The 27,135-nt window shown below is 34.1% G+C and overlaps 1 protein-coding gene across 1 annotated transcript; it reads right to left on the reverse strand.

The window, feature by feature from the left end:
• Positions 1–17,787: 17,787 nt before the first annotated feature.
• On the reverse strand, positions 17,788–26,984 carry MS3_00009920 (uncharacterized protein; the record flags this gene model as incomplete). Its single annotated transcript, XM_012941610.3, has 3 exons — positions 26,658–26,984; positions 24,579–24,659; positions 17,788–17,993 (listed from the first exon to the last, which is right to left on the reverse strand). Exons 1-3 carry the CDS (start codon positions 26,758–26,760, stop codon positions 17,788–17,790), a joined length of 390 nt encoding a protein of 129 aa, XP_012797064.1. The 5' UTR covers positions 26,761–26,984.
• Positions 26,985–27,135: the final 151 nt, after the last annotated feature.

Genomic DNA, 27,135 nt, shown 5'->3' on the forward strand with positions numbered 1-27,135 from the left:
AACTGTCTGTTAATCAACATTGAGGTCAGAATTGTCAATACAACTGTCAAAACAGTTCTACTATATGGTGCGGAAACTCGGAGAACTAAGAAAGCGATCATCCAGAAGATACAAGTGTTTATTAAGAGATGTCTACGCGAAATGCTTCGGATCCGTTGTTCAGACACTATGAGCAACAACCTATTGTGGGAGATAAGAAACCAAAACAAACTATTATTATTATTATTAGTATTAGTATTATTATTATTATTATTATTATTATTATTATTATTATGGGAAACTCGTTAAATCAGAATGTTCGTAATAGTGAAGAGTATATATATGTATATATTACTTAAGTAATAAGATAATCAAAGTTTATTAAGAAATGAGAAAGAAGCGTTGTGAGTGGATAGGACACACATTGAGGAAAGCACCGAACTGCATCACAAGGCAATTCCTCACTTGGAATTCTCTCGGCTAAAAGAGAAGATGGAGACTGAAGCACACATTATGCCGGGAAATGGAGCCAGATATGATAAGAATGAACGAAAATTAGATGGAACTAGAAAGGGAGGTCCAGGACATAGTGTGTTGGAAAATGCTGATCGGTGGCCTATGATCCACTGGGAGTAACAGGTGTAAGTTTTCTGTACAGCTATGATTTTGTCAAGCGTCAGTCAAGTAATCCAGTCAAACTAACATGACAGTTCATAAAAATAATCGGTTTTTGTGGTTTTAAAGATAATACAACAATAGTTTTGATTTTGAATGAAAATGACTGAAAAATATGTAAGTTTTATTTTTTCGATCTTTGTCATATATTAAAATCTAATCTGATTACTAGTCAAAGATTTGGAAATAATCAAGATGGTTCTGAAATCTTTGATTTTAAAAAATGTATTCCGTCTCTATTTTTCCCAAACACGTCATGATTGTTTATCACAAAGTTATCAAGAATCAGTAGATAAGTGGATAACGGGATGGCGTTTGAAATGAACGGCACTGGGTGCGAGTCCCGGGGTGAACATTAACTCGGATGCAGGTACATCCAGCTGACGAGTCTCAGATAAGACGAAGCGTACGTCCTGAATTACACTGCTAGCCAGAATTCATCTTTGCTTAAAGAGCTAATGACTTAAGGCTATATCGAGGCAATCCGTACAGGATGCACGTATGCCAACAAGAAACTGATCAATTGCAGTCCTAAATAACAATGGGAAGATACAATTGAAAAAACACCAAGTATATTTATTGATCACTTGTTTTACCTGAGTTATTTCATTACGTCTATTCATTTATAGTAAAAGGTTTTTTCATTCAGAGTGGTTTGCAAATTAATATACGTTTTAGAATAGATGAATTGCAGCTAGCAGTGTAATTCAGGACGGACGTATCAACCTAATCGAGAATCATCAGCTGAATTGGCTTGGATCTCCCATCAAGATTTGAACGCAATACCTTCCTCTTCAAGTGCATTATTCACTTAGCCCCTTAGTCAAGATAGTTACGAGCTTGTGTAATGAATATCATACTTTTATTAACAACGGGATAATTCAAATCTCAACTAATCATGGTCCACTTACATCTTGAAAATTTACTGTCAAAAAGTCCAACCACCTGAAAACTCTCATTATCATTCATTTTTGCATGTTCACAGTCAATATCATACTTATCTTTTGGTGATTTTGAATCATCGAGGTAATCCTGTCCTTGCCAGTCAAAACACGTAGTTTCAGGGAGGAAATGTCATCGGTGCCATCCATTTGAAGTACAAATATTTTCCATAATTTTAAATAATTATTTGCTTATTTATCAGTACAATGTTCAGTACATTTGAAAGAGATAAATCTAGGATGCATTTGGTATCAATCTAGTGAGTAAAACAATCATAATAAATATAAATATCGCCAATCAGTAGTTTCGACGATGAACAATATTAGACAACCGATCTAATCTCTGAGGCACTGGATGGCCTATTTGTCTTAGTATAGAACTCTTCAGTAGCTTGTATCCATGACCTCCCATACCGGAGGTTAGGTGTTCGCATAAGAGACTAAAGGTCTTAGGTTCAAATCCTGCGTGAGGGGTCATCCTAACACAGCCGTCCAGTGCTTCTGGGTTTTCGATGGTAGTTTAACATTAATCTATTCATGATAAAAAGTCTATAATCTTCACAAAATCTTACACTAATAACAAATAGAATATGAATAAAATTCACACTTGATATTCTACTCTACTGGCTTACATAAAATACTAGAAAATAGAGAATTGTCATTTAGTCATATGTATCTAAAAAGGAAAAAATATTTTGATATTAGCTAGTGAAAATGATAATAATAATATTAATCGTTTTATTTGATCCTAGATGTCTAAAGGAATGATTTCAAGCACCTCAGGTTGTATCTTTTCATTTCTGCAGCACCTTGGATCTCCCACATTACACAAACATTCTATGTACCTAAATTAATGGCTGCTCTGGTTTTCAGAAGAGGCATCAGCCTCGTGACTTCCGAAGGAACTCAACTTTCATCATGAGATGTCGTAACTCTTCTAAATGAAAACATTCTAACTCCCAGGGCAGAGTTTAGATGGTTTGAATTATTTTTTCTGGTTAACGTTTATTTGGCGAGTTAGTTTTCTACGAGATTTGGTTGCTAACCCTATACCCAATCCTCCTCATTTATTCGGGCATGAGACCGTCAATAGCCCTAGAGGGGCTCCAGATGGAGTTGAAATCGTCAGCCCAAAATATATTTAGCTAAATAAAATAAATAAATAAAAATCAAATGAAGATAAGTGAAATGTTTATTGAAAAAAAAAAGAAAAAAAGAACAGAACAACTTATAGGTTAGCGAATATTCTGTTTTCACGTTAAACAGTAAAGGTATTTTTAGGTTAGATCAGACTGTACCACACATTCCTTATATATTATATTACAGTAGATATGATATTCCAGAGCTTTTGTGTTTTTCTATACGTCAATTAATTGTAGTTTACATAGACTTTAGTTCATTGGAAAATATACAAGGGTAAATACAAAAATTATGGATCATCGTTGAACAATCAATTGAGTGGAACTCGTCACTATACATCAACTTCATTGATTATGAAAAGGCATTCGACAGTGTAGATAGGAGGACATTATGGAAACTTCTTCGACAGTACGGAGTTCCTGAGAAGATTGTCAATATTATCGAGAACTCATACGACGGACTACAGTGCAAGGTCGTGCATGGAGGACAGCTGACAGATGCATTCCAAGTAAGGACCGGAGTCAGACAAGGCTGCCTACTCTCTCCCTTCCTCTTTCTTCTGGTGGTTGACTGGATTATGAAGACCTCGACATCTGAGGTAAAACATGGCATACACTGGACAGCTCAGAATCAATTAAACGATCTGGACTTCGCAGATGACCTAGCCCTCCTATCGCATACACGTGAACAGATTCAGATAAAGACAGCCAATGTAGCAGCAGTCTCTGCATCAGTAGGCCTCAGCATACACAAAGGGAAAACCAAGGTCCTCAAATTCAAAGCGGAGAACAGCAATCCAATCACCCTTGATGGCGAAACTCTGGAAGATGTAGAATCCTTCACATATCTGGGAAGCATCGTCGATAGACATGGAGGATCAGATGCGGACGTAGAGATGAGGATTGGCAAAGCAAGGGCTGCATTCCTACAATTGAAGAACGTTTAGAACTCGAAACAACTTTCAACCAATGTCAAAGTGAGAATCTTCAATACGAACGTCAAGACAGTTCTATTGTACGGAGTTGAAACTTGGAGAACTACTACAACCATCATCAAGAAGGTGCAAGTATTTATAAATAGTTGTCTACGCAAGATACTCAACATCCATTGACCGGATACCACCAGTAGCAGCCTACTATGGGAGAGAACAAACCATCTTCTAGCTGGAGAGGAAATTAGGAAAAAAACGATGGAAATGGATAGGACATGCATTACACAAATCATTAAACTGCAACACGAGGCAAGGCCTCACTTAGAATCCTGAAGGGAAGGGGAAAAGAGGAAAGTCAAACAACACATTATGTTGGGGAATAGAATCAGATATGAAAAGGATGAATAAAACTGGAGAGAGTTGGAAAGGGTTGCCCAGAACAGGGTTGGATGGAGAATGCTGGTGAGCGACCTATGCTCCTTCACGAAGAGTAACAGACGTAAGTAAGTAAGTAAGTAATATATATATGCATTGACAAACCGTAAATGTAGGTCTTGAGTAATTGTTAAAACAACTGGGCTGTTTATATTAATAAGCTAGAAGATAGACTTCTTCCATATTAATAAAATATTTGAAAGAGAAAACAGGTCAAGCATAATTCTTACACTTGTGATAGCTGACGTTTAGCCTGGCTATTATCTCAGAATCTTCAGTACTATAAAAATCATGAAGTTTCGGCAGGATGCTTAGATTCTTTACAAGAGAATTATGACATTAAAACGAAATCAAGGGTATTCTAAAGGGATACTGTCCATAGTTGTATCATCTGTCAGAATAGTTGATTACAATGTATATCTTGAACTAAAATGGTATTGAAAACCATAGAAATTGAAGTTATTTTATGTTTAAATGTAAATATATGAAAATAAGGCCAATAATAATCAAATCAATACTGGAAAGAATTGGAATTAAAAAAACTCGTATTTCAAAATGTATATAACCTATATATATATATAAACAAAATTTTCGGGTTACAAAATGGTATTAATCTATCATAGTATAGGGTAATTTGTGGACACTGTTGAATTTTCATAGGTTACATCGCGAACTGATCTTAATTAGACAATCATTAAAAACTAGACACCATTGAGCGCGATATGGCAAGGTGACTAAAATTTAATATCTAAACCATTGGATACCACGTCAGCGGTCTACATAATAACTCACGCTGTAAGACTGAATATCTTAGAATCAGCCTATTATGAGATCATAGATACCCAGTCTTTAAAAGTATCATGTGTCCAGTGCTTCCTAGTTCTCAATGTAGATCTAATTAGAATCAGTCCATGAATTAAACTACTATGATTAATGACAGTTTCATTTAATTATTTAAAGGTTACATTATATTTAACATGTCTTATTTAATTTCAAGTTCGGCAGTGTATGCTTCTTAAGTTACATAATTTAACTCAGAGTCTTTCACTATCATTCTAGATAAAGTGGATTGTATACTCTCAGGATATTACATAATAACATATCTGATCCGTGTCGGATTGAGACAGGTATCTACCTCAGTACAATGGAAGATGGTCGCGCAATTCCGTCGATTGATTAAAGTAAGATATTAACAACATTGGATGCCGGCCGGCTCAGTGGTCTAGACGTTAAGCATTCTCGCGCGAGACTGAAGGCCTTAAGTTTGAATCCCGCGAACGGGACCGTGGACGCCCACCGCTAAGGAGTCCCACAATAGGTCGTTCAGTGTTTCCAGGTTTCCAACGGTGGTCTAGCATCAATTGGTTCATGATCTCAGTCAAATCACTTTATTATCGAAAATATTAATATAAATTTGGATACTTAAATGCAAATATACAATTTAAATCTTCCCTCCTCCCATTCATTAAAATATTCAACGGGTATTACATTTTGTAAAATGTATCAAATAATTTAGCTTAATTTAATCAAAACATTTTACGTAGAAGTTGTTACTGCTTTCAAAATTAAGACACTGAAATGTTAACATAGTTTATCATAGTTATTTATGAAACGATTCTGTTCAATCATTTCAAATACCATAGAAACATTGAAGTTCATTAACCAGACTTAAAACGTAAAAGAATGTTACTGTAACTAGTTATTAAATATAAACTATATTTGTCCAAATATTATGTAATGAGAATAAGAAGAAGACTTCTTCATTTTAATTTAATTTTTAATCATAAAAATAAATCCTATATTTAAAACATTCTGATAGTTGAATTCATGAGTTAACTGAAGCCAGACCGTCATGGAAACACTGGACGACCGTTTCATCCCAATATGGGACTTCTCATCAGTCCACATCCACGATCCCGCCTCATGGGGTTCAAACCCAAGACCTATCGGTGTCACGCGCGAATGTTTAACCTCTAGATCACTGAACTGGCCGGCATCCAACGATGTTAATGTCTCACTTCAACCAATCAACATAATTTAGCTAACGTCCACCATTGTCACCAAAGAGTTACTATCTCACAACTGGCCCAGTTGAATTCCACCGGCCACTGCTTCTTACTAGAACTCCAGGAAATACCTCTCGAAGCCAGTCACTAGCGAGCATATAATTCGTTATAACTGTAAGTACTTTTTTTCATTTATGTGATTTCATCTTAATTAATATTTAAAATGGGTGTATAATCGATACATAAATGATTGTATTTAAGACTGGGGTCGTCGTCGTGTTGTCCCAGTATTGGTGTTCTTACTTCACGTCATGAGAGTTATAGTGGTTCCTCGTTGTTTTTTCTTACAAGTTCAAGTAATAAGTCACTCCGATATAATAATCAGCGACAATCAGATGTAACACTTGATGACGCAGTCATAAAACATTCAACCAATATCAGTAAACTTTATGTTATAAAAAGGCTATAAATTGTAGAAAATTGACATATTACAATTAGACTATGCAAAATTGATTGATAGTATCTTCATTGATAAAGCCTTAATCATAGTTTTAGATGTGAGGTTATTCATTCATTTTTCAACGTTTGATATATCTATAACATCCAAAAGTTTCATCTATTCCTCCGTTCATTCGATGTTATGCTGTTGGATTTTGTTTCAAGTATCTCAAGTTATTCACACGTTTTCTATGAACTGATCAATCCAGCTTGTACTAACATACTACATGAAAAAGGAAAACACAAATAAAGTAAGACTTACAACTTGAAATGAAATCTCCAATGAAAATCACATTCATACACAACACTCAACCATTTAATGAACAGAGCCAAGAGTGGGGAAAGTCAACTCTCCCTCTCGAATTGCTTTCACATGGCCATTTGCATACAACCACTGTCAGAAAAGTAATACCTACTGCCTTCTCGCAACATTACTATTGTTTACCAAATTGACAATACGAAAAGCGAATGTCCGGTGCTTTAATCAAGTTTTGTAGATACAGAGAACCCACCTACTGGAGTTGGAAAACCCTGATTCCAAAACAATGGTGTAAATAGGCACTAAGATCCTAAAGAAATAAATGGCGTATGGACCATTTATTGAACACCGTTTACCATGGGACTGTATTTCCTTACATTGCTCCACTGTCTTGTGTATTAGATCTTTAGGTCGAAGTCTCAGGGTGTGACCGTCTAAGGAAACCACCTGTTTCTGTTTGGGCATCCGGACAATAGCCCAGCCCTCACACAAACTAAATGTATATATATATATATATATATATATATATATATATATATTTCAGAAATTGAATTAAATATAAAAGAGTTTTCTGTTTAAATCTATTACTCAGTTAATCATTTTATCATTTCTTTACATTCCACTGAAATGTTACACAATCTTCAATGTTCTATATCATAATATTGTAATAGACTAATAGTCATTTATATTATATTATTATAAATGATGTGATATTTGTTTGGAATGTGGCCAGTATTTCGTCTATTTTCTTTTTTTAATTTTTTAATTTTATTTTTTTCCCTGTAAAGAGAAAAAAAGACAAAAAAGAGAGAAAAACAAAATGTAACTGACCAATGAATATGACTAAATATAGAGATTTGTAAAAGAACCAACAACAACAAAAAAAAGAAGAAAAACGCAAAGAGAGAAAAATAGGTAGATAAGAAACTAGACTATTAAATAATATTTTTGTTTGAAAAAAATGGGAGAAAAAAAGGGGGGAAATTGAATCACATAAACGGTGAAATAAAATGAAAACAACATAAATTACAATTTGAATAAGATTTGTTTTAATTAGTAATTATTGTCAACCATTAAAGTGAAATATATAAACAAATGTCTTTACGACAATCATTATTATTATGTAACATACGACATGAATGTATATATATATATATATATATATATATATATATATATATATACTGTTACCGTGGCAACAACAACAAACGTGCGTGCGTGTGTGTGTGTGTGTACAAAAGAATTTGTATATGCATTTGTTTTTTTTTAGAGGTTAATAGTACATAATATTATTCTGAGAAACATTAAAATATGTAAGAAAAAAGAGGAAAAAAGAAAAGAAAAGAAAATTGAGTTTGTGTTTTTTTTGTTTCTTTGAAAAATAAAATAAATGTACATGACATCAAATATGTGACATTTTGGTAACAAGTAAAACGATAGCGAAAACAAGGGAAGTGTTAGTTACTGTTCAGATTGTTATTATTATTATTATTATTAAACATTAAAAAAATTACATAATTTGTCCAGTTTAAGTGAGATAGAAGAAAGTAGAAATTGGTTTGTATTAAGTAACTGTTAGTTCCCCAGGAATCATTTGATAAATGTCTTATTTTTGTAACTTTATGTTGGGAAATTGTTTTTTGAGTGAAAAGTGCCCTTTTTTACCTTCAAATTATATTTCCCACTTGGAAGGATCCTAAATGTTATTGGTTTGTTGATTCTTTGAACACATTATTTTGTGACGTTTCCCAAAGACCTTTTTATGCCGTACATATATATATATATATATATATATATATATATATATATATGTGCTTGAGTTGTGTGCTTGGTTCGTTCGTGGTTCTTGCTCCTTGTGGAATATACCTTTCTCTCATCTGAACCTGTAGTTAACAGGTCTGGGATGCATCGGAATAGTTTAGCTTGTTTTTTCGTTCCGTTAACCGATTACAAGTGATCTTATGAGATTATATACTGTATGTTTATTACAAATAAATAAGTGCACTGATCACTTACTGAGAAGTACGGGCATTATTAATTCTCAAATATTCAAATGAAATCAATTAAATATAAACCCTGACTGACATCGTGAGTTACGTTTTTCATCGTTCTATCCACTGGAAAAAGCTAACAGTATGTTTATAATTAAGATTCCTCAGTTTGTTTTGTTTTTGAATATTAACACCAAACCTTACTATGACATTAATTTAAATATGAGCTCTCTTAGATAATCGATGAATTTCGATATCTTCAACGACTAACATATAAACACTACAACTCCATGATCAGTTATTTATGTATGGGATTAATTCAGAAACTCTATGCTTCAATAAGGATGATAGAGTCCATTTTATTGATACCTGGAATCAAGAATTAATATAATGGTCATTCAATGTGCTTTTTTAAATTTCTATTAGTTGAAAAGTTTTAACAAGAAACAAAAGATTTCAGCAATAAGATCTTGCATGATTTACAAATGTATTTCTTTATTTAGAATCTTACAAACGCCACTCAAAATATATGGAAGAATAACACATATCAATAAAACAAATCAAAAACTTGTATTCAAATTGAGATAATCTAAAACAGTTTAAGGTTTAGAAGTTGCACGGGATTGATACGTCACCTGGTGTCAGTACAACTTAAACAAGGAGATAATCTCACATATATGTCATATAGAAAGTCACAAACTTTTGGGAGAAAAGTTGAAATTTTGCGGAATTCCAGAAGTTATTTCTGGAAACTTCAATACATCACACTGTTTATATTATACATAACATTAAGATTATGAAATTGTTTTACAGTTCACCATTTCAAAGATCTTCAAGCCGATCGGGAGATAAATATGAACTGATAAACCAGATATCTGGTGACTTTCGATTACATTGATACTCAGTGAAATTATAATTATTAGTTATGATATTACTAAAATTGCTATCTTGGCTTAATCAATGGACAACATGAATATGATTTACATTCACAATTCCAAGAAATATTTCAATTTATATCTCGACTACTGAATAAAGTAGGAAGTAGTATGGTAAATAATTGAACAAATTAGTTACGTAGATGTACTAAAATTACCGAAGTGATAAAAATCAAGAAATACTGTTCATTTTTTAACTCATCCGAAGTTCTACCGTTTAGCTGTACCAAAGTAACCATGGACATAGTGAATTTTGAAAGAAGTGTACTTTTAAAAATACATTCTTATGTCAAGAAGCAAATTAAGTAAAGTTGGCTGAAGAGAAGGAAGTAGGTTGGCTCAGGTTTCCTATGAGGATAATCTATTAGATGATCTATTTATTTATTTAAACACATAACCATTAACACAAGAAGGCACCAGATATGTATATGTGCCACATATATCATTTGATCTATGTAAGGGATGGAAGTCGAGACTATAATTTATGAACGAACCAATCCGATTTACGTTAACAGATCATAGATTTCGTGCCGAAATCCACTCATCCATTTGGTCAAATAGCGTCTTGGCATTTTAGCTTATGTCGGTTCGTGATGAAAACCCTAAATCTATTCCCTGACCCTAACTGTTAACTGTAAGTCATAATTCCGATTCCTCACGCTGGTTTATAACACTCATTTAACCCTATTAAGTAGACGGACATTTTCAAGGTCGCTTTAGCTTCGCTCAAAGGTCGTCCATAATTTGTAGTCTCACTGGCTGGAAGACTACTGAAACACCTAAACTGAAGCAGGTGCTTTTCTTAAAGGGCCATTCTCCAAGCCTTTCTTTCAGAGGTCTAATCCACAAGGCAGTGGAGCGACGTTAGGAGATGCAGTCCCATGCTGGCCTTTTGTTTCATCAGGATTCTGGAGCCCATATGGACCATTGGTTTGGAATGAGGGGTTTCCAACTCTCCTAGATGGATCCTTCACATCCACAAACTCTGTTTAAGCACCGTACATTCGCTTTTCGTCCCCTCAATTTCGTAAATAACAGTAAAGTCGCGAGAAGGTGATGAGTAGGACTTCCCTGGCAGAAGCTGCATAGGCGTGGCCATGTGGGAGCATTTCAAGAAAGAGCTAACTCTTCCCACCCTGGATCGTACTAGAACATTTGGGGGTTGATGGTGTGTTTAAAAAGAGATTCCGTTGTTACTGTTGATAGGATCTATTAAATATCAGACGAAATACAGATGACACTTCTTCTTGATGTATTTCTATTTGTAGACTTTTATATACCACAGAAACCATTCTACTTACATCTAGGTTACTGAAAATATTTGAAACTAACCAGGTTAATTCTTAGATATGTCATTTAGCAAAATATACAAACGCGGAATCGATCAGCATCTTAAATTTTATGTAAACTTGGGACGACAACCTTAATTTAATAAATACCACATTGAACTCTTATTTAAATCACGAACCAGTCTAAGTTTAAAAAAGCAATGAATATATAGTACCACTGACCGGCCGTTTCCTCCAGATTCAGGACTCCTCAACAGTAAGTATCTATGACCTCGTAACATGAAGTTGAACGCAGGACGCCTTCTAGTGCTCCCACGTTTTTCAATGGCTGTGTAACCAAAATAGGTTTGTGACCTAGCGGAATCATATTTTTGGCCTCTTCAGTGATATTAATTAAAGTTATCTAGTTATGAGTTGCTCTATATTCTTTCTTAATGGGATACTGAAGAAACTATAGTAGAAACAGTGCAATCACATAAAAGAAGCCGATATTAATCGTAAATTTAATAGATTGAATAAACAATTGTAAATATATACCTTATGTAAAAGAACTTTCTACAACATCGATTGTGACAAGAGTCCAAAAGTCCAGAAACGAGTGAATACATAACGAGTAAACGCTGATAGGAATGAAATGAGTAAAGCGCAGTTAATAAAATAAGATTGCTAATCTGGGAGGCAGTCGAAATAAAAAGACGTGATGATGCAATTAAATGAAAGAATAAGTTGAAATAATTTTTTTTAATGCAACGAAGGAATATTTGTCACCAAGACAGGATTTTAACATCTGACAACAACGGCTTCAGCAAACTTCAGAAGACTGGAGCTTGATTGTTAAATAATCACCTTGAAGGATTTCAAGTTATCAACCTCATGCCCTGTATCCAAGAGATGTTTATTAATTGCACTGTTTGACTGCCGGTTAAGTTCTGGCTAATGCAATGATAAACCTCCAGCTGACTGTGCTTGCAACGTCATCAGCTTTGAAATTGAGATTTATTGATACTGGTTTTTCATATTTGTCAATAAATTTCTGTAGATAACAGTCGTCTCAGATATTTTTCAACGTTCATCAATTCTTCTTCCAGTTTATCGATGGCATATATCCTCTCTACCCGATAAAATAGTGATTTGATCAATGCATTTTTATAATTCATTGGGCAAAAACTATTGAAATTCAGGTAAAGACCATTTCAAGTACTTTTTCGATAGACCTAAAGTTGAACTGTTCCATCTTCCTTACGTAGTATGGCAGTATCAAGAAAGTGGAACGTGTCATTCTTTTCGTGTATGTGGGGATGAGCATTACTGAATAGTTCTTGCAGACGGATTGCATGCTGTTTACTATTTCAGACAATAAATATGTCATCAGCATATCTGGAGTACTCAGTCGTTTTGCCAATCGCTTTTCTAAGCATCTGCCATAATTAAACCTAATGGACTTCTTATTGCTACACCAACAAGTTGACAGTATGTGGTGTTATTGAACTGGAATTGAACGTCTATTCATATTAGCAGTAGTTTCTGAAAATTTGGACTGGTAAAAGTAGGTGAGAATTCTGAAAAATTATATTAATGATTTCAAAAAGTGGTATCTTGGTGAACAAGTATGTTACATCAAAAAAACCATGAACTTACCGACAACATTCGTACGATTTAGTCTGTCAGCAAACTGGAATAAATCTCAGAAAGACTGAGTATAACCTATCTGATAGCCAACGTGCAGCTTTGTAATACGTTGAGCTGATCATTTATAGGATAGGTCCAAGTGTAACATCATGTTTGTGAACCTTTGGTATACCATACCACAAACGCACACATAAAGCTACATGGATCTCATCGGATCACACCACAGAGAACCATATGGATATTATTTGCATCGCTAAAAAATCGGATTTTCTGAAAATATGCGAACAAAGAGATGAGCTGACGTAGCTTCAGATCACCATCCAGCGGTTGCCAAGATGGAACTGAGGCTAAAGAAACATTGGACAACTGGAGAAACAGAACTAAAGAAGTTTTATACAGCCTTCCTTCAAGATACTGGCAAACCCAATGAATTCAAGATCTCACTCAGCAACAGGTTCAAAGCCTTATAAGATCTACTTAGAGAAATTGCAACTACTATGGTGAATGACTGAAAAGAGGTTGGCGGATCACCAACCTCAAAATACCAGGAGGTGCTGGGCCACAAGAAGCGTCATCATAAGGAAAGAACCTCTATCGATACCCTGACCAGGATTCAAGAAAGGAAAAACAAGAAGACAGCAATTAACAACAGTCGAACAACAGCAGAGAATTCCACAAAAGCAAACAAGCGAGTGAAGAGGAGCATTCGAGTTGACAAATGGAATACGAAGAATATCTAGAAATAACGGAAATAACACAACAAATAAACTGGCAGGAAAATACAGTAAACGAGAGAGACCAACCAAAGACAAAGAAGGCAAGTCAATCACTGAGATTCAAAAACAGTGAAACATGTGGATACAACACTGAAGAATTCTTGAATAGATCAGCCACACTGAACCCACCAGACACTGAAGCAGCATACACAGACCTTCCCACAGATGTCACCCCACCCACGATCGGAGAAATCAGCATGGCCATCAGATATGTCGAAAGTGAGAAGCCAGCAGGACCAGACAACATACCAACTGAAGAACACAGATCGGACACAGAAGTAACTGCAAAGATGCCGCACATTCTATTCAGAAGGATTTGGGAGGAGGAACGAGTACCGATAAACTGGAAGCAAGGATAACTCGTCAAACTACAAAAGAAAGGAGATCTGAGCAAGTGTGAGGACTACAGAGGTATCACACTACTATCAGTACCAGAAAAAGTGTTCAACAGTGTTATTGAATAGAATGAAAGATTCAGTAGACACCCAACTTCGAGATCGACAGCCTGGATTCTGTTAAAATCGGTTGTCTACAGACCAAATCGCAAAACTACAGATCATCGTTGAACAATCAATTTAATGGAACTCTTCGCCATACATCAACTTCCTTGACTATAAGAAAACGTTCGACAGCGTGGACAGAAGGACATTATGGAACTTTCTTCGACAATGTGGTGTACCCGGGAAGATCGTCAACATCATACGGAGTTTATACGACGGGCTACACTACAAAGTCGTGCATGGAGGACGGCTGGGAAATGCATTCTGAGTGAATAACGGTGTCAGACAAAGGCCGCTTACTTTCGACCCTCATCTTTGTCCCGGTGGTTGACTGGATTATGAAGTTCTCAAAATCTCAAGGAAAGAACCAAACACAGTAGACAGCTTGAATGCAGTTAGACGACTTAGACTTCTCAGGTGATCTAGCTTTTCTATCCCATACACACCAACATATACAGATGGAGACAGATAGTGTAGCAGCAGCCTCTGCATCAGTAGGCCTCAACATACACAAGAGAAAAAGCAAAATCCTCGAATACAGTACAGCGAGCGTCAGTCAAATCACACTTGATAAATAAGCTCTGGAAGAGGTGGAAATGTTCACGTACCTGGGCAGCGTCATCGATAAACAAGGAGGATCAGATGCAGATTTAAAAGGGAGAATTGGCAAGACTAGGGCAGCATTCCCACATATGGAACTCAAAACAACTGTCAGTCAACACCAAAGTTAAAATCTTCAATGTGAACATCAAGATGGTGTTGTTGTACGGAGCTGAAACTTAGAGAACTGCTACAACCATCATCAAGAAAGTACAGGTATTTATAAATAATTTTCTATGAAAGATACTCCAGATACGTTGGCCAGACACCATAAGCAACAACCTAATGTGGGAGAGAAAAAACTAGCTCCCATTTGAATAGGAGATTAGGAAAAGACGCTGGATATGGATAGATCACATTACGAAAATCACCAAATTGCATCACGAGGCAAGCGCTTACCTGCAATCCTGAAGGGAAAAGGAAAAGAGGAAGACCAAAGAACAACATTACATCAGAAATTGGAAGTAGACATGAAGAGGATAATTTGCAGTTGGAAAGAATCGAAAAGAATTAGCCAGGCAGAGTTGGATGGAGAATGCTGGTGGGAGGCCTATGCTCTTCCACGGACAGTATGGTGTGTGCTAATGATGTCGACAGATATAAGTAATATGTATCATCAATCAAAAGTGAAATGCCTGGAGACGGAAGGTTAAGAAGTTCAAAGAAAAGAGAACGGGAACAAAGAATGACTGCTGTGGAAACGAAAGAATAACGAAGTCTGAGACAATTGATTAACATTTTGCAAACGAAGTATTTACAGTACGGTCCTCAGATTTTACTAAGATGTTCTATTATTTTGTATTCAAGTACATTCGATTGTCCCTATCTGTGTTCTTGTTCACTTAATGGATAAGAGGCATAAGTAAGTGGTTTTAAAAGTTCTTGAGTTTCTCAAGGATTTTAATTCTTTTTATATCCCTGCTACAATAATACATTCATTCGAGAGAAATTCAGTTTGTTTTCCGTATCACTCGTAAATTCACGTTACAATTTTCACAACAACTCTTCAAATGATTTCATGGAACAACGTTCTAAGAATCATGTAAGCGAAATTCTTGAAAATCATAAGCAGTTCCTACGATGTATGTGCAGTTACTATCTAATGCATCATTAAATACGTAATTGAGTTAAAATGTTAATGTGGATGAAAGGAAAACAAACGAGTTCTTACTACTTTATCGAAACAAATAAGCTTTTCGTACTATCCTTTTTTATAAAATTTTCACCACCACCTTCCATCAGTTTTTCCGAATGATATTTTATGTTACTTATATTTTGTAAGAAGATATAGAATATCAAAATACTTTACATTGCTCGGTGGATACATGTTTGATGAAATAACGTTGTATCCAAACGAACTGAGTGTTAGTCCTTAGGAATCACTTCTTTATGTAGTGTACTTCAAAAAGATTCAAGTCACCTTGGTCGATGTCACCAGATACTTTCGATAATTTAATAAGGATATTTACTATCCTGAAAGGCAATTTATCCCTTGTTTAAACATGGTGTTCAGACTCATTGTGAAAACGTCTAATTTTACTTACAGGATAAGACTTGTGGAACTGTAGACTTATAAGGACAGCTCCAGAAATAGATTACGTTCCTATCCTCCGGATATATACAACAAGAGCTGAATGAAAATGATGTCATAATATCTGTTCGTATTTTGAGTAAGTAATCTCCGTGGTATCCTGGTACCCAAAATCTTAATTTAAAGTCACTTATAAAAAGAGTCTGTTCCCTCCAATGCGTTACCACATTTGTATGATTGGCTAATGTCTTATATTCTAAAAGGATACGTACAAAAAATTACCACTATGGCATAACACAAAACAGGAATTTTCATTGCTGTCATTTTCCAAAAACTTCCTAGGAATATCTCTACGTACTATCATATACTCATTGATCTCTTCTTAATCAGTAGTGCCTCAAAAATGTTCTCATTCTTCAGGAAAGCTAAAGAAATGTACCCAAAGGAAACTGATAATCTGAAAAGTTTCTTACTCTTCAGGCATAGGATGCTCCGGTAGTGGATTATAGCAGTCCCTTGTTTGTTATTGAAGAGCTAAGTAGATCAACTCATTGAGTCCTTATTTCCTCTGGTGTGATAAGAACAAATGATATAATCCACCTATGGCACAGGCGATATATACTGTTGTATACTATGTAAAGTGAATATGTATTCTATCCAACCAATTATCTGTTGATTAAAATTACATGATCACAGTCTGAGAATCTCTCAGTTGCTCTAGAATGAATATCCATGAAGTATTAATCAAAGCTCTTGAGATATAATTCAGAATGAAATCATGTGGTATAAGACATAATAGCTTAAGCCAACAAAATACTATGTCACATTATCCCAATAAAGATCCATTTAGCCTAGTAAGACGTCACAAAGTTATCTTTTGAGTTCTACACAAACGAAACTATAAATACACACCAAATAAATAAAACAATTTGGCTATCGGAACTCAGTAGCTAAGTGGATAACGTGATGGCATTTAAAGCGAACGCTCCCAGAGTGAATATCGACTCTGAGATTCAGGTACATCCAACTGACGAGTCCCAAATAAGACGAAACCCATGCCCTGGATTCCATTGCTAGCCATCAACCATCTTTGCTTATAATGCTTGTAAATTAAGGTAATATCGAGGCAATATGCACAGTATGCACATATACTAATAAGAGACTGATCAATTGTAGTTCTAAATAACAATGGAAAGATTCAAATAAACAGTAACAAGTGAATTTACTTTAAATTTATATTATTAATTCACATTTATTTATAAATAGTTCATGTGTTATATAACGAAATAAATAGGAATAATGAGTAGTATATATGTATAGAAACAAAAACTGACCTGAGTTCAAAACAAAACAAAAAAGAAAAAAAAAGAAGAAAATATTATTGTACATTTTTGAGCATTGAATAGTTATTATACAAGTTTGTGTTAGTCTTTAATTTGTGTATGAGCCATGTGGATATGTTTCATTAAATGGATATCTGAAGTTATATATATATATATATATATATATATATATATATATATATATATATATATATATATATATATATATATATATATATATATATATATATATATATATATATATTAGAGAGAGAAGGAGGGAGGGAAGGGGAAAGAGAGGAGGGAGGAGAGAGAGGGGGAAGGAGAGAGGGAGAGAGAGAAGAATACAATTAATCAAAATTACGATGTATTTTAGGTACATAATTATAAAAACACATATTATATTCAGGAAAACATCGACATCTATGATATCGTTTAATTTCTTCACTTCCTGATGGAATTAAATTCATATGATTCCATTCTGTACAACCCATATTTTGGCATAAATTAAAACATTCTTTTGGTGTTGGTACTACACACATAAAATTTCCAGTAGCTAATTATAAAACAAAAAAAAAAGTAAAATAAATATAAGAAGACTTTTTTTCAAGAAGAACAAAAGAAGATATGGTGAGACTATTATTTATGGACAACATTTGAGCGACGCTAGACTGACCTTGAGAGTGTCCACTTATTAACCAGGACCAAATTAGGGTCATAAACATGTGTAAGGAATTAGAATTAAAATTTATAGTTAATGATTAAGGTTAGGAATTAGATTCCGGGTTTTCATCACCAATTGACATCAGCTATAATGACGAAACTCTATTTACTCAAATGAATGAGTGAATTTTGCGCCAAAATCTGAGACATGTTACCTTACAAGTGATTGGTTCGTCCCATAAATTATAGTCTCGTCGAAGATATTTAATTTCAAAATTAATCATAGAATTCAATATTCAATTCATTATATAAATCAGTATTAGCGAATAGATAATTAGTATCAGAAGGGGGTTTTGTAGAGATTTTATTAATTTAAAACCGTTGGATTCCGGCTCAGTGGTCTAGTGGTTAAGTGTTTGCGAGCGAGACTGATAGGTCCAAGGTTAAACTGCGCACTGCTGAGGAGTCCCACAATAGGACGAAACGGCCATCCAGTGCTTCTAGGTTTTCCATGGTGGTCTAGCTTCAATTGACTCGTGATCTCAACTATCGGATTACATAATTATCAACTCGTTATATAATTCACCTACAGAAATCAGTTAGGAAAAAATAGTTCAATAGTTCACTAAAGAATTGTAATTGATAACATGAAGTAACCGCAATTTCGCGGATTGGTTGAGGTTAGACATTAACACCGTTGAATGCCGACTCAGTGGTCTAGAGGTTAAGCGTTCACGCGCGAGATCGAATGTTCTGGGTTCTAATCCCTTGAGCAAGTATCACAATGGAACGAAACGGCTGTCCAATGCTTCCAGGTTTTCAATAGTGGTCTAACATCAATTAGTTCATGAACTCAATCATAAATAAGTGAACTGAATTCATACTCCTCTGATACTACTTATCTATGTTTACATACTAAACACGTAAACGTAGAAGATATTTGTTTTTAGATAGTTCAAGTAAGTTATGTAAGTATATTGATTGATGGTAATATCATTATTATCTTGCTTTATATTTCATTACTCTACTTTGACAATAATGTGATACACCTATTCATTATTATAATTTAAGGTCAGACTTAAATATGGCTCAACCTACTATTCAAATTAAGTTGATTCTCTATTACTTTTTATCATGTGATTGTATTATCGTACGATTATTTCATTCAATAAACAAATTTTATATTTATTTCAAAGTATTCTACTGTCCCATTATATTCATCATTGAATATATTTACTTATTTGTTATGTAGACACCATTACAAGGACCAGTACTGAATGGCCTTGATATATATATAGGGTCGATTTTTCTTAATTATGACCTGATAATTAATCATAGATGATGATAAGTTGATTCACTCGTGACTAAAATGATGTAACATATTAAAATCTTGATAAAGTGAAAATGACTACTAAAATATGTTGGAAATAACATTAGAAACGTGAATAAATATAAAAGATGGATAGTGGCTAACAGTAGAATCCAGGATGCGTGTTTCGTTCTATTCGGGATTCGTCAGCTGGATATATCAGTATCTCAGAGTTGATGTCCACTCTGGGACTCGAACATAGTGCCGTTCACTTCAAACGTCATCGTGTTCTCCATTTAACTATCGCTTGTGTAATGGGTACATTCAGCTGATGAGTCCCAAATGGGACAAAACGCACGTCAAACTGGATTCCACTGCTAGCCACTATCCATCTTTGCTTATAATGCTTGTGACTTAAGGTTATATCGAAGCAATCCGCACAGGATGAATATGTGCCAACATGAGACTGATCAATTACAGTCCTAAATAACATTGGGAAAATACAAGTAGAACAACACCAAGTGAAGTGAATAAATATAACTGTTATAATCAGACAGACCGATAGGTCTTAGGTTCGAATCTATCGAGGCGAGATCGTAGATTTGCACTGCTGAGTAGTCCCATACTAGGACGAAACGGTCGTTCAGTGCTTCTAAGTTTTACATTATGGTCCAGCTTCAATTGACTAGTGAATTCAACTACTAAATTACTATAACTTTTATCTTACAAAATCAAAAATATTTGTTGTAATTTATACATTGTCCTGAAAGCTTACAACATAATATGGTATAAATTAATCTTGTTATAAGAGAGTGAGTACATTGAAGATACTAATACGTTTGAGATAATTTTAAGGATTCATTATCTCTCTTTAAAACAACGACAGGTTAGAAGCTTTGAGAAAAATTTCCAACACATATAAAACCCTAAGAAAACCACCCGCTTCGGTTTGGGCACCCGGGCAGTATCACAGCCCTCACACATATCGAATGAGATTTGTGTGGCGGTTGTGTATTTGGTGCCTCTTGGTACCAATATCTATGTGTTGAAACAAATAGGTTAATAAAACCAAGGTTGATGTTCACCCCGGGGCTCGAACCCAGTACGATTCGCTCCAAACGCCATTGCGTTATCCACCCATCTACTGAGTCTTGATAGTCACTTGCTTGTGCAATTGGGTGAATTTGAATTCACTTGGTAATAACTGACTGATCAATTGCAGTCTTAAACCTCAATGGGAAGATACAAGCCAAACAATACCAAGTGAATTCATGATTATGACCGTTCAATATTATACTTACAGTTGAACCGAAATTAAACTGCCTTTCTAATGAAGCAGCGAAAGATATGAAGAATAAAACTCCAGACGCTTAGTTATATCAAAAGTATGTTTGATTTAACTAAAGATGAATTAAATGAATTAAAACAGCTACCACATCCACTTCTCAACCGTTAATATATATGCAATATCTAGCATTTTTCCATTCATTCACTGAATCCATATCACACATATAAACATAGTTTTCAGAGAGGATTTCTTACCAAACTCTCACTCTCACCTCATTTGTCCGTTGGTTTCGTTTCTTATCCCACATCTTCGAATTCACTACACTGGTGTGTTCACACAACACATATTCACATTCAAATTATTAAAATGAATTGTTCAGTGAAAATAAATTACACTATTGAATGCAATACCGACACATTGAATGAATGGAAAAATACTCGAAAATATTACATATCTCACTTTCACTTTCACTGAACACTGGAAACGTGTGGTTATCATCACACAATAAACAGAATAACTTATTATCTGAAGCTTGTGGACAGACAATTATACCGACAACCAAGATCACATATTTCTATCGACAATTTATCATAATTAACCTACTCTACTATGTTTCCAATGGAATTAATATCACAATATTGAATAAATCAATTACTTATTGAAATTAGAATGGCAGTTTGTGGAGACTGTAGTGATTTTAATAAGTGAATTCATGAGTCGGTCATTGGAAACTTGGGAGTACTGGATGGCAGTTCCATCCTAGTACGGGACTGCTCAGCAATGTGCGTCTAGGATCCCGCAACAAAGGGACTCGAATCAAGGACCTTCAGTCTCGCACGCGGACGCTTAACCTGTAGATCATTGAGCAGGTGATCAATGATGTTAATGTCTAATTTATATCGATCCATGGTCTTGCGCAACCACTCATCCATTGTCTGAGGTAGATATTTCCCTATATGCGACACGGATTGGACTTCACTGGTCATGGCTTCTCACTCGAACTCCAAAAAATCTATCTTGAAGCCAGACATTAAAGAGTACATAATGATTATTATTAGAATGATATTCGTGGAAATTGTAGCAATTTGAATAGTTGAATTCATGTTCGATAGAAAGGTGTTTACCTTAACTTCATGAAAACGAAACAGTAAAAACATACTCTACTGCCGACACCTATTGACTGTAATCTCGAAAAAGTGAAGACAATCCTCAGCTAATCAAGATGCAGGTGATATAGACAATGATTTTATGAAATATTCCTACTAAGACATCAGTTAGTTCCTTATCGAGGTTCTACACAAATATATTGATTTTACAATTCAGTAGAAAATCTATGCCAATGATGTGCAGTCATTTAGTAACCCGAAATTCGTAAAATTGAAATTAAGATGAAATGTTAAGAAATAATTCTGTGAGGACATGTGAACAATGGATAAACGTGATGGTGTAATAGATAGTAGTATAAATAACAACTTTAAAAGCTTGTGTGTATGCAAATAAAAAGCTTTGTAAATCCCATAATCAATCAACTAATTACCACAACTAGCTACATAAGAGTAGGAATAGGAACTGAAATTTATGTTGTCTGTAAGATCCAATATAAATTAGATAAAATTTTATTATGAGAATGAGGATTTGTGCATATTGTAGTTATTTGAATAGTTGAATTCATGAGTCGTTCTAAGCTTGACTATCATTGAAAACCTGGTCTAGCTGATATAACGACTTATGATTTAAACTGTTCAAATTAGTACAATATCCACAAACCCCATTCTAATAATAATCATCATGTGCTCATTAGTGACTAGCTCCAAGATGGATTTCCCGGAGTTCAAATGAGAAGCCGTAACCAGTGGAGTTCAATCCGTATCGGATAGAGACAGGTAAGGTATTTCAGACAATAGATGAATGATTGCGTAAGATCATGTTATTGATTGAAGTTAGACATTAACATCATTGAATGCCAACTCAATAGTATGAAGTTATTTAATTATATTCATTTTGAATCTGTTTATATATTTAAAAGAAGTTCAGTCTAGTCAGATTAGAAGAATGAACTTTGACTTAATCATAATAATAAATCATATTCAATGGTGTCATTTTATCAGTTCATATATATCTATTATTTTAAATATGCATAGAATCATAAAGGGTGTGTCTTAGGGTTTAATGTATAAATACTTGAATATATGTTTATGTATACATTTTTAGGTTAACACAATGTTGGATGGAAATACTTTTGTGTAGTTAATTCTATTATGTGTATACACAAATACCATATATGTATATTAGAAGACATGAGATCACGCCACTTTATCCGAGTCATTACAAAGAAATTAAGGTTAATTGGACGGGAATATCTGGGACATTTCAAGGTGAACTATTTTTTTTATACTATAAACTAATATTATTTAGTAAATATACGTTAGATAGCAATTTGTATCGCCTTATTAATATTCAGTACAATAGGAATAGAATGAATGTAGTTTCATTATTGTTGGAACTATGTTTCTCGAGATTAACATTATTAATCTTGACTAAAATATAACAATAACTGGTCTCTTGAATTCTATTTCTCATACTGTAATATATAATTGTGTAGTGTATTATAAAGTATATTAAAGGTTTATGAATAGTAGTAACATGTATAAGATGACTGGTTGATAGTTTGTAATATATGTAAATAATTGAACGAAACAATACAATTCATTTACTGGATTTAGGCTTGGAATCTATAAATTCGATAACGATAGTATTCATTACTCTTCTATTTTGTTAAACTGTTGTTTGAATAATATGTGAACTTGTAAAACAAAAACATGTCACTTCAAGGAATATTAATTAACTGACAGTAATTAGTATTTTCAATGATTGAGATCATGAGTCCTTTGAAACGAGATCACCATGGGAAACTTGGAAACACTGGACAGCCATTTCGTCCTGTTGTGGGACTCCTCAGCAGTGCACATACACGATCTCGTCTTGCGAGATTCGAACGCACGCGCACGCGAGCACTTAACCACTAGACCACTGATCACTATTCATTGATGGAGTTCTAGAAATTGTGAGATTTTCTGTTTTTTTCTTTATAACCAACTAGATGTAATTATGAGAAAAGTGAGTTTTATCTCTCATTGTTTGTGCCAGTTTTTCAAAGGAGCCTCAAATATGTAAAACATTAGTAAGACTGGCAATAGTACGTATATTTACGTTTTATTCACTCTTATTATTGATTTATAAAATTCATTAAGGCATTCCTGAATGTCCTGTTACGGCCGAGAGTGGGAAGAGTCAGCTCTCCATCTCGAAATGCTCTCATATGGTCGTGTGCATACAACCACTATCAGGGAAGTCCTACTCACTATCTCGCATCGGGGTGTTTACGAAATTGAGAGGATGAAAAGTGAATGTCCGATGCTTTAACCGGATCGGTGAAAACAGAGGATCTACCTAGGGGAGTTGGAAAACTGTGATTCCAAACCTATCTTGCATATGGGCTAGCACCAGAATCGTGAATGAACAAATAATGTATGAACCAATTATTGGTCACCAGCTACCATGGGGCTGTATCACCTAACGTTGCTCCACTTCCTTGTGAATCAAGCATCTAGATTAAATGTTCGGGGTGTTGCCCCCCCCCTAAGAAAACCGCCTGTTTCGGTTTGGGCATCCAGGCAGTATCATAGACCATACACAAATCAAATGAATTGTGTGGTGCATATGTATTCAGTGCCCCCCCCTCTAATGCATAAATAAATAATAGCATAAATAAGTATCTAGTTTAATGGATAATAAAACAATTCTGTTGACTTTCAACTTATTTAACTTTCAGATTTAGTTTCATTTTAATTTATAATCAAAATTAATTATAACAAACTTACGATAATTAAAATCGTAGCCACGTTCTGGACATGGTTCAGTGAACTTCAAACCTTGTATTAGAACTCCATTATTGGACGCGACTAAAAATTCAACAACAAAAAATAAATCGAAGATAAAATCACAGAAAAAAATAACTAACTAGATAATGAGATTTTTATAGAAAAAGTATATTGAGTATTTTGCGTGGAAAAGATGTTGGAAATGAATAGGACATACATTAAGGAAATCATCAAACTGGATCATGAGGCAATCCCTAACTTGGAATCTTGAATGGAAACGAATAAGAGGAAGGTCAAAGAACACATTACGTCGGAAAACAAAGTAGATATGAAAAGGATGAATAACAATTGGAGAGAGTTGGAAAAGATTGCACAGGACAGAGTTGGATAGAGAATGCCGGTAGACGGCTTATGCTCCTCGACAAGGAGCAACAAGAGTAAGTAAGTCATTGAATTACTTGTCTCCGAACTTTATATAATTCTAACAAAATGAATTATATTTAGCAAACAATTCAGTGTAGGACTACGTCTCTTGTAATTCATTCGATTAAAATAAATCTTAAAATGTACTTATGATGATATTTAACTTAATGGCATAGTAATTCATAAACAAAAGAACAAAAACTCACGTGATATAAGTCTAAACAGTTAAAAATATTAAATATCATGTCACATATATAAGATTAACAAGAGCGAACTTGTGTATTACATCATCTTCAATTAATCATTAAAACCTTTGAATCTATCAAATAAAACCAATCGTTAAGAAAAGAAGTACTCAATAGTACATTAATGATACATTGTGCCATATCAATAATTACTGGGTAGTTAAACTTACCATTCTGTAATGAGTCAGAATTAAATTCAATTACTATTAGTTTGTAAATTGGTTTGAATAATTTTTTTTTAACAATGTGAAACTTCGTGGATTAGTTGAAGTTAGACATTAACACCGTTGGATGCCAGTTGGTTCAATGGTCTAGTGGTTAAGCGTTCGCACGTGAGACTGATGGATCCTGGGTTGGAAACCCCCGGAGGTGGGATCGTGGATGTGCACTGCTGAGGAGTCCCACAATAGGAAGAAACAGCCCTCCAGTGTTTCTATGGTGGTCTAGCTTCAATTAGCTCATGAATTCAACCATTGAAATTAATATAATATTTTTAAACAAGGGATTTTGATAGAGTTAAATTATACTACCATAGACAGTTATCAAGATTTATTATTCAATATGTACTTGTACTTCAACAGTTTATCATTATACTTTTATTTTAACTAATAAAACATATTCAGAGTAGATAGTTATTGTATGCAAAATTATTTAATATTTCATTTGACCTCTAGTCAGTAAACAAAGATCGAATCATTGATTTAATTATGATAGAGTTGCACAATACTTTTCTACGTTGAAATAACTAATACAGAGGTTATAATCTGTTATCTCAAACCAGCTTCCAGTAGAGTAGGAAGTCAAGGAAAGATGTTGGAAGTGGATAGGACATATATTACGAAAATCATCAAACTGCATCACGAGGCAAGAGCTAACCTAAAATCCTGAAGGTAAGCGAATAAGAGGAAGGTCAACGAACACACTGTGTCAGGAATTGAAAAACAGACATGAAAAGGATGAATAGCAACCGGAAAGAATTTCCCAAGACAGAGTTGGATGGAGAATGCTAGTGGATGGCCTATGCTCCTCGACGAGGAGTAACAGGAGTAAGTAAGTAATCTGTCATCTAAGCTGTTTTGGATAATTAAAAAAAAAACACTATATCTAGTACATTAAAAATCAATTATGAGTGTATTTTATAAATTCACGTTACAAGTAAATGGATACAATGATTATACTTAATGTTCTTTCCATTAATCAAATAGTAATCAATAAATGTATAACCTACAGGATCATAATCAAACAATCGATTCAGTATCATAACATAGTAACAGTCTAATATAGATAAGTACATATCCTACAAACAAAAAAAGTACAGTATACTTCAATACAGATAATCATTCATGATCCTAATTACATATTATACAATTTACAAATAGTTTATTTATTAAAAGTTATTAATTTCACTTACCATATCCTTTTGTTTGTATCGTGAATAGTAAAAGTAGAGTTAAAGATGAAATTAACCGATAGACCATTGATAAGATTGAAATATCTAAATTTTTATATCTCATTGTTTAATTTAGTTCAGTTGACAACAACAACAACAACGAAAACAGCAAAAAAAATTTTTTTTGGAAACTTGCAAATAAAATAGTAATATGTGTGTAATGCTTGTCTGTTTGTTTGTTTTTGTCGAAATGCTTTTTAAAACGAAAAAAAAAGAGAATAACGAACCTTGATCCTCTTCGATATATATATGACTACACACCCCAACATTATGAAAAAATTAACCAATCAGATTACAGTATAATGGAATTGTGAACTTCGATATATATATATATATATATATATATATATATATATATATGTATATATATATATATATATATATATGGATATACAAAATAGTAAACAGCACTAATCGTAACTTGACAAACTATTATTTG

The sequence above is a fragment of the Schistosoma haematobium genome, chromosome 1, assembly GCF_000699445.3.
Source record: "Schistosoma haematobium chromosome 1, whole genome shotgun sequence".
NCBI classification, from domain to species: domain Eukaryota; kingdom Metazoa; phylum Platyhelminthes; class Trematoda; order Strigeidida; family Schistosomatidae; genus Schistosoma; species Schistosoma haematobium.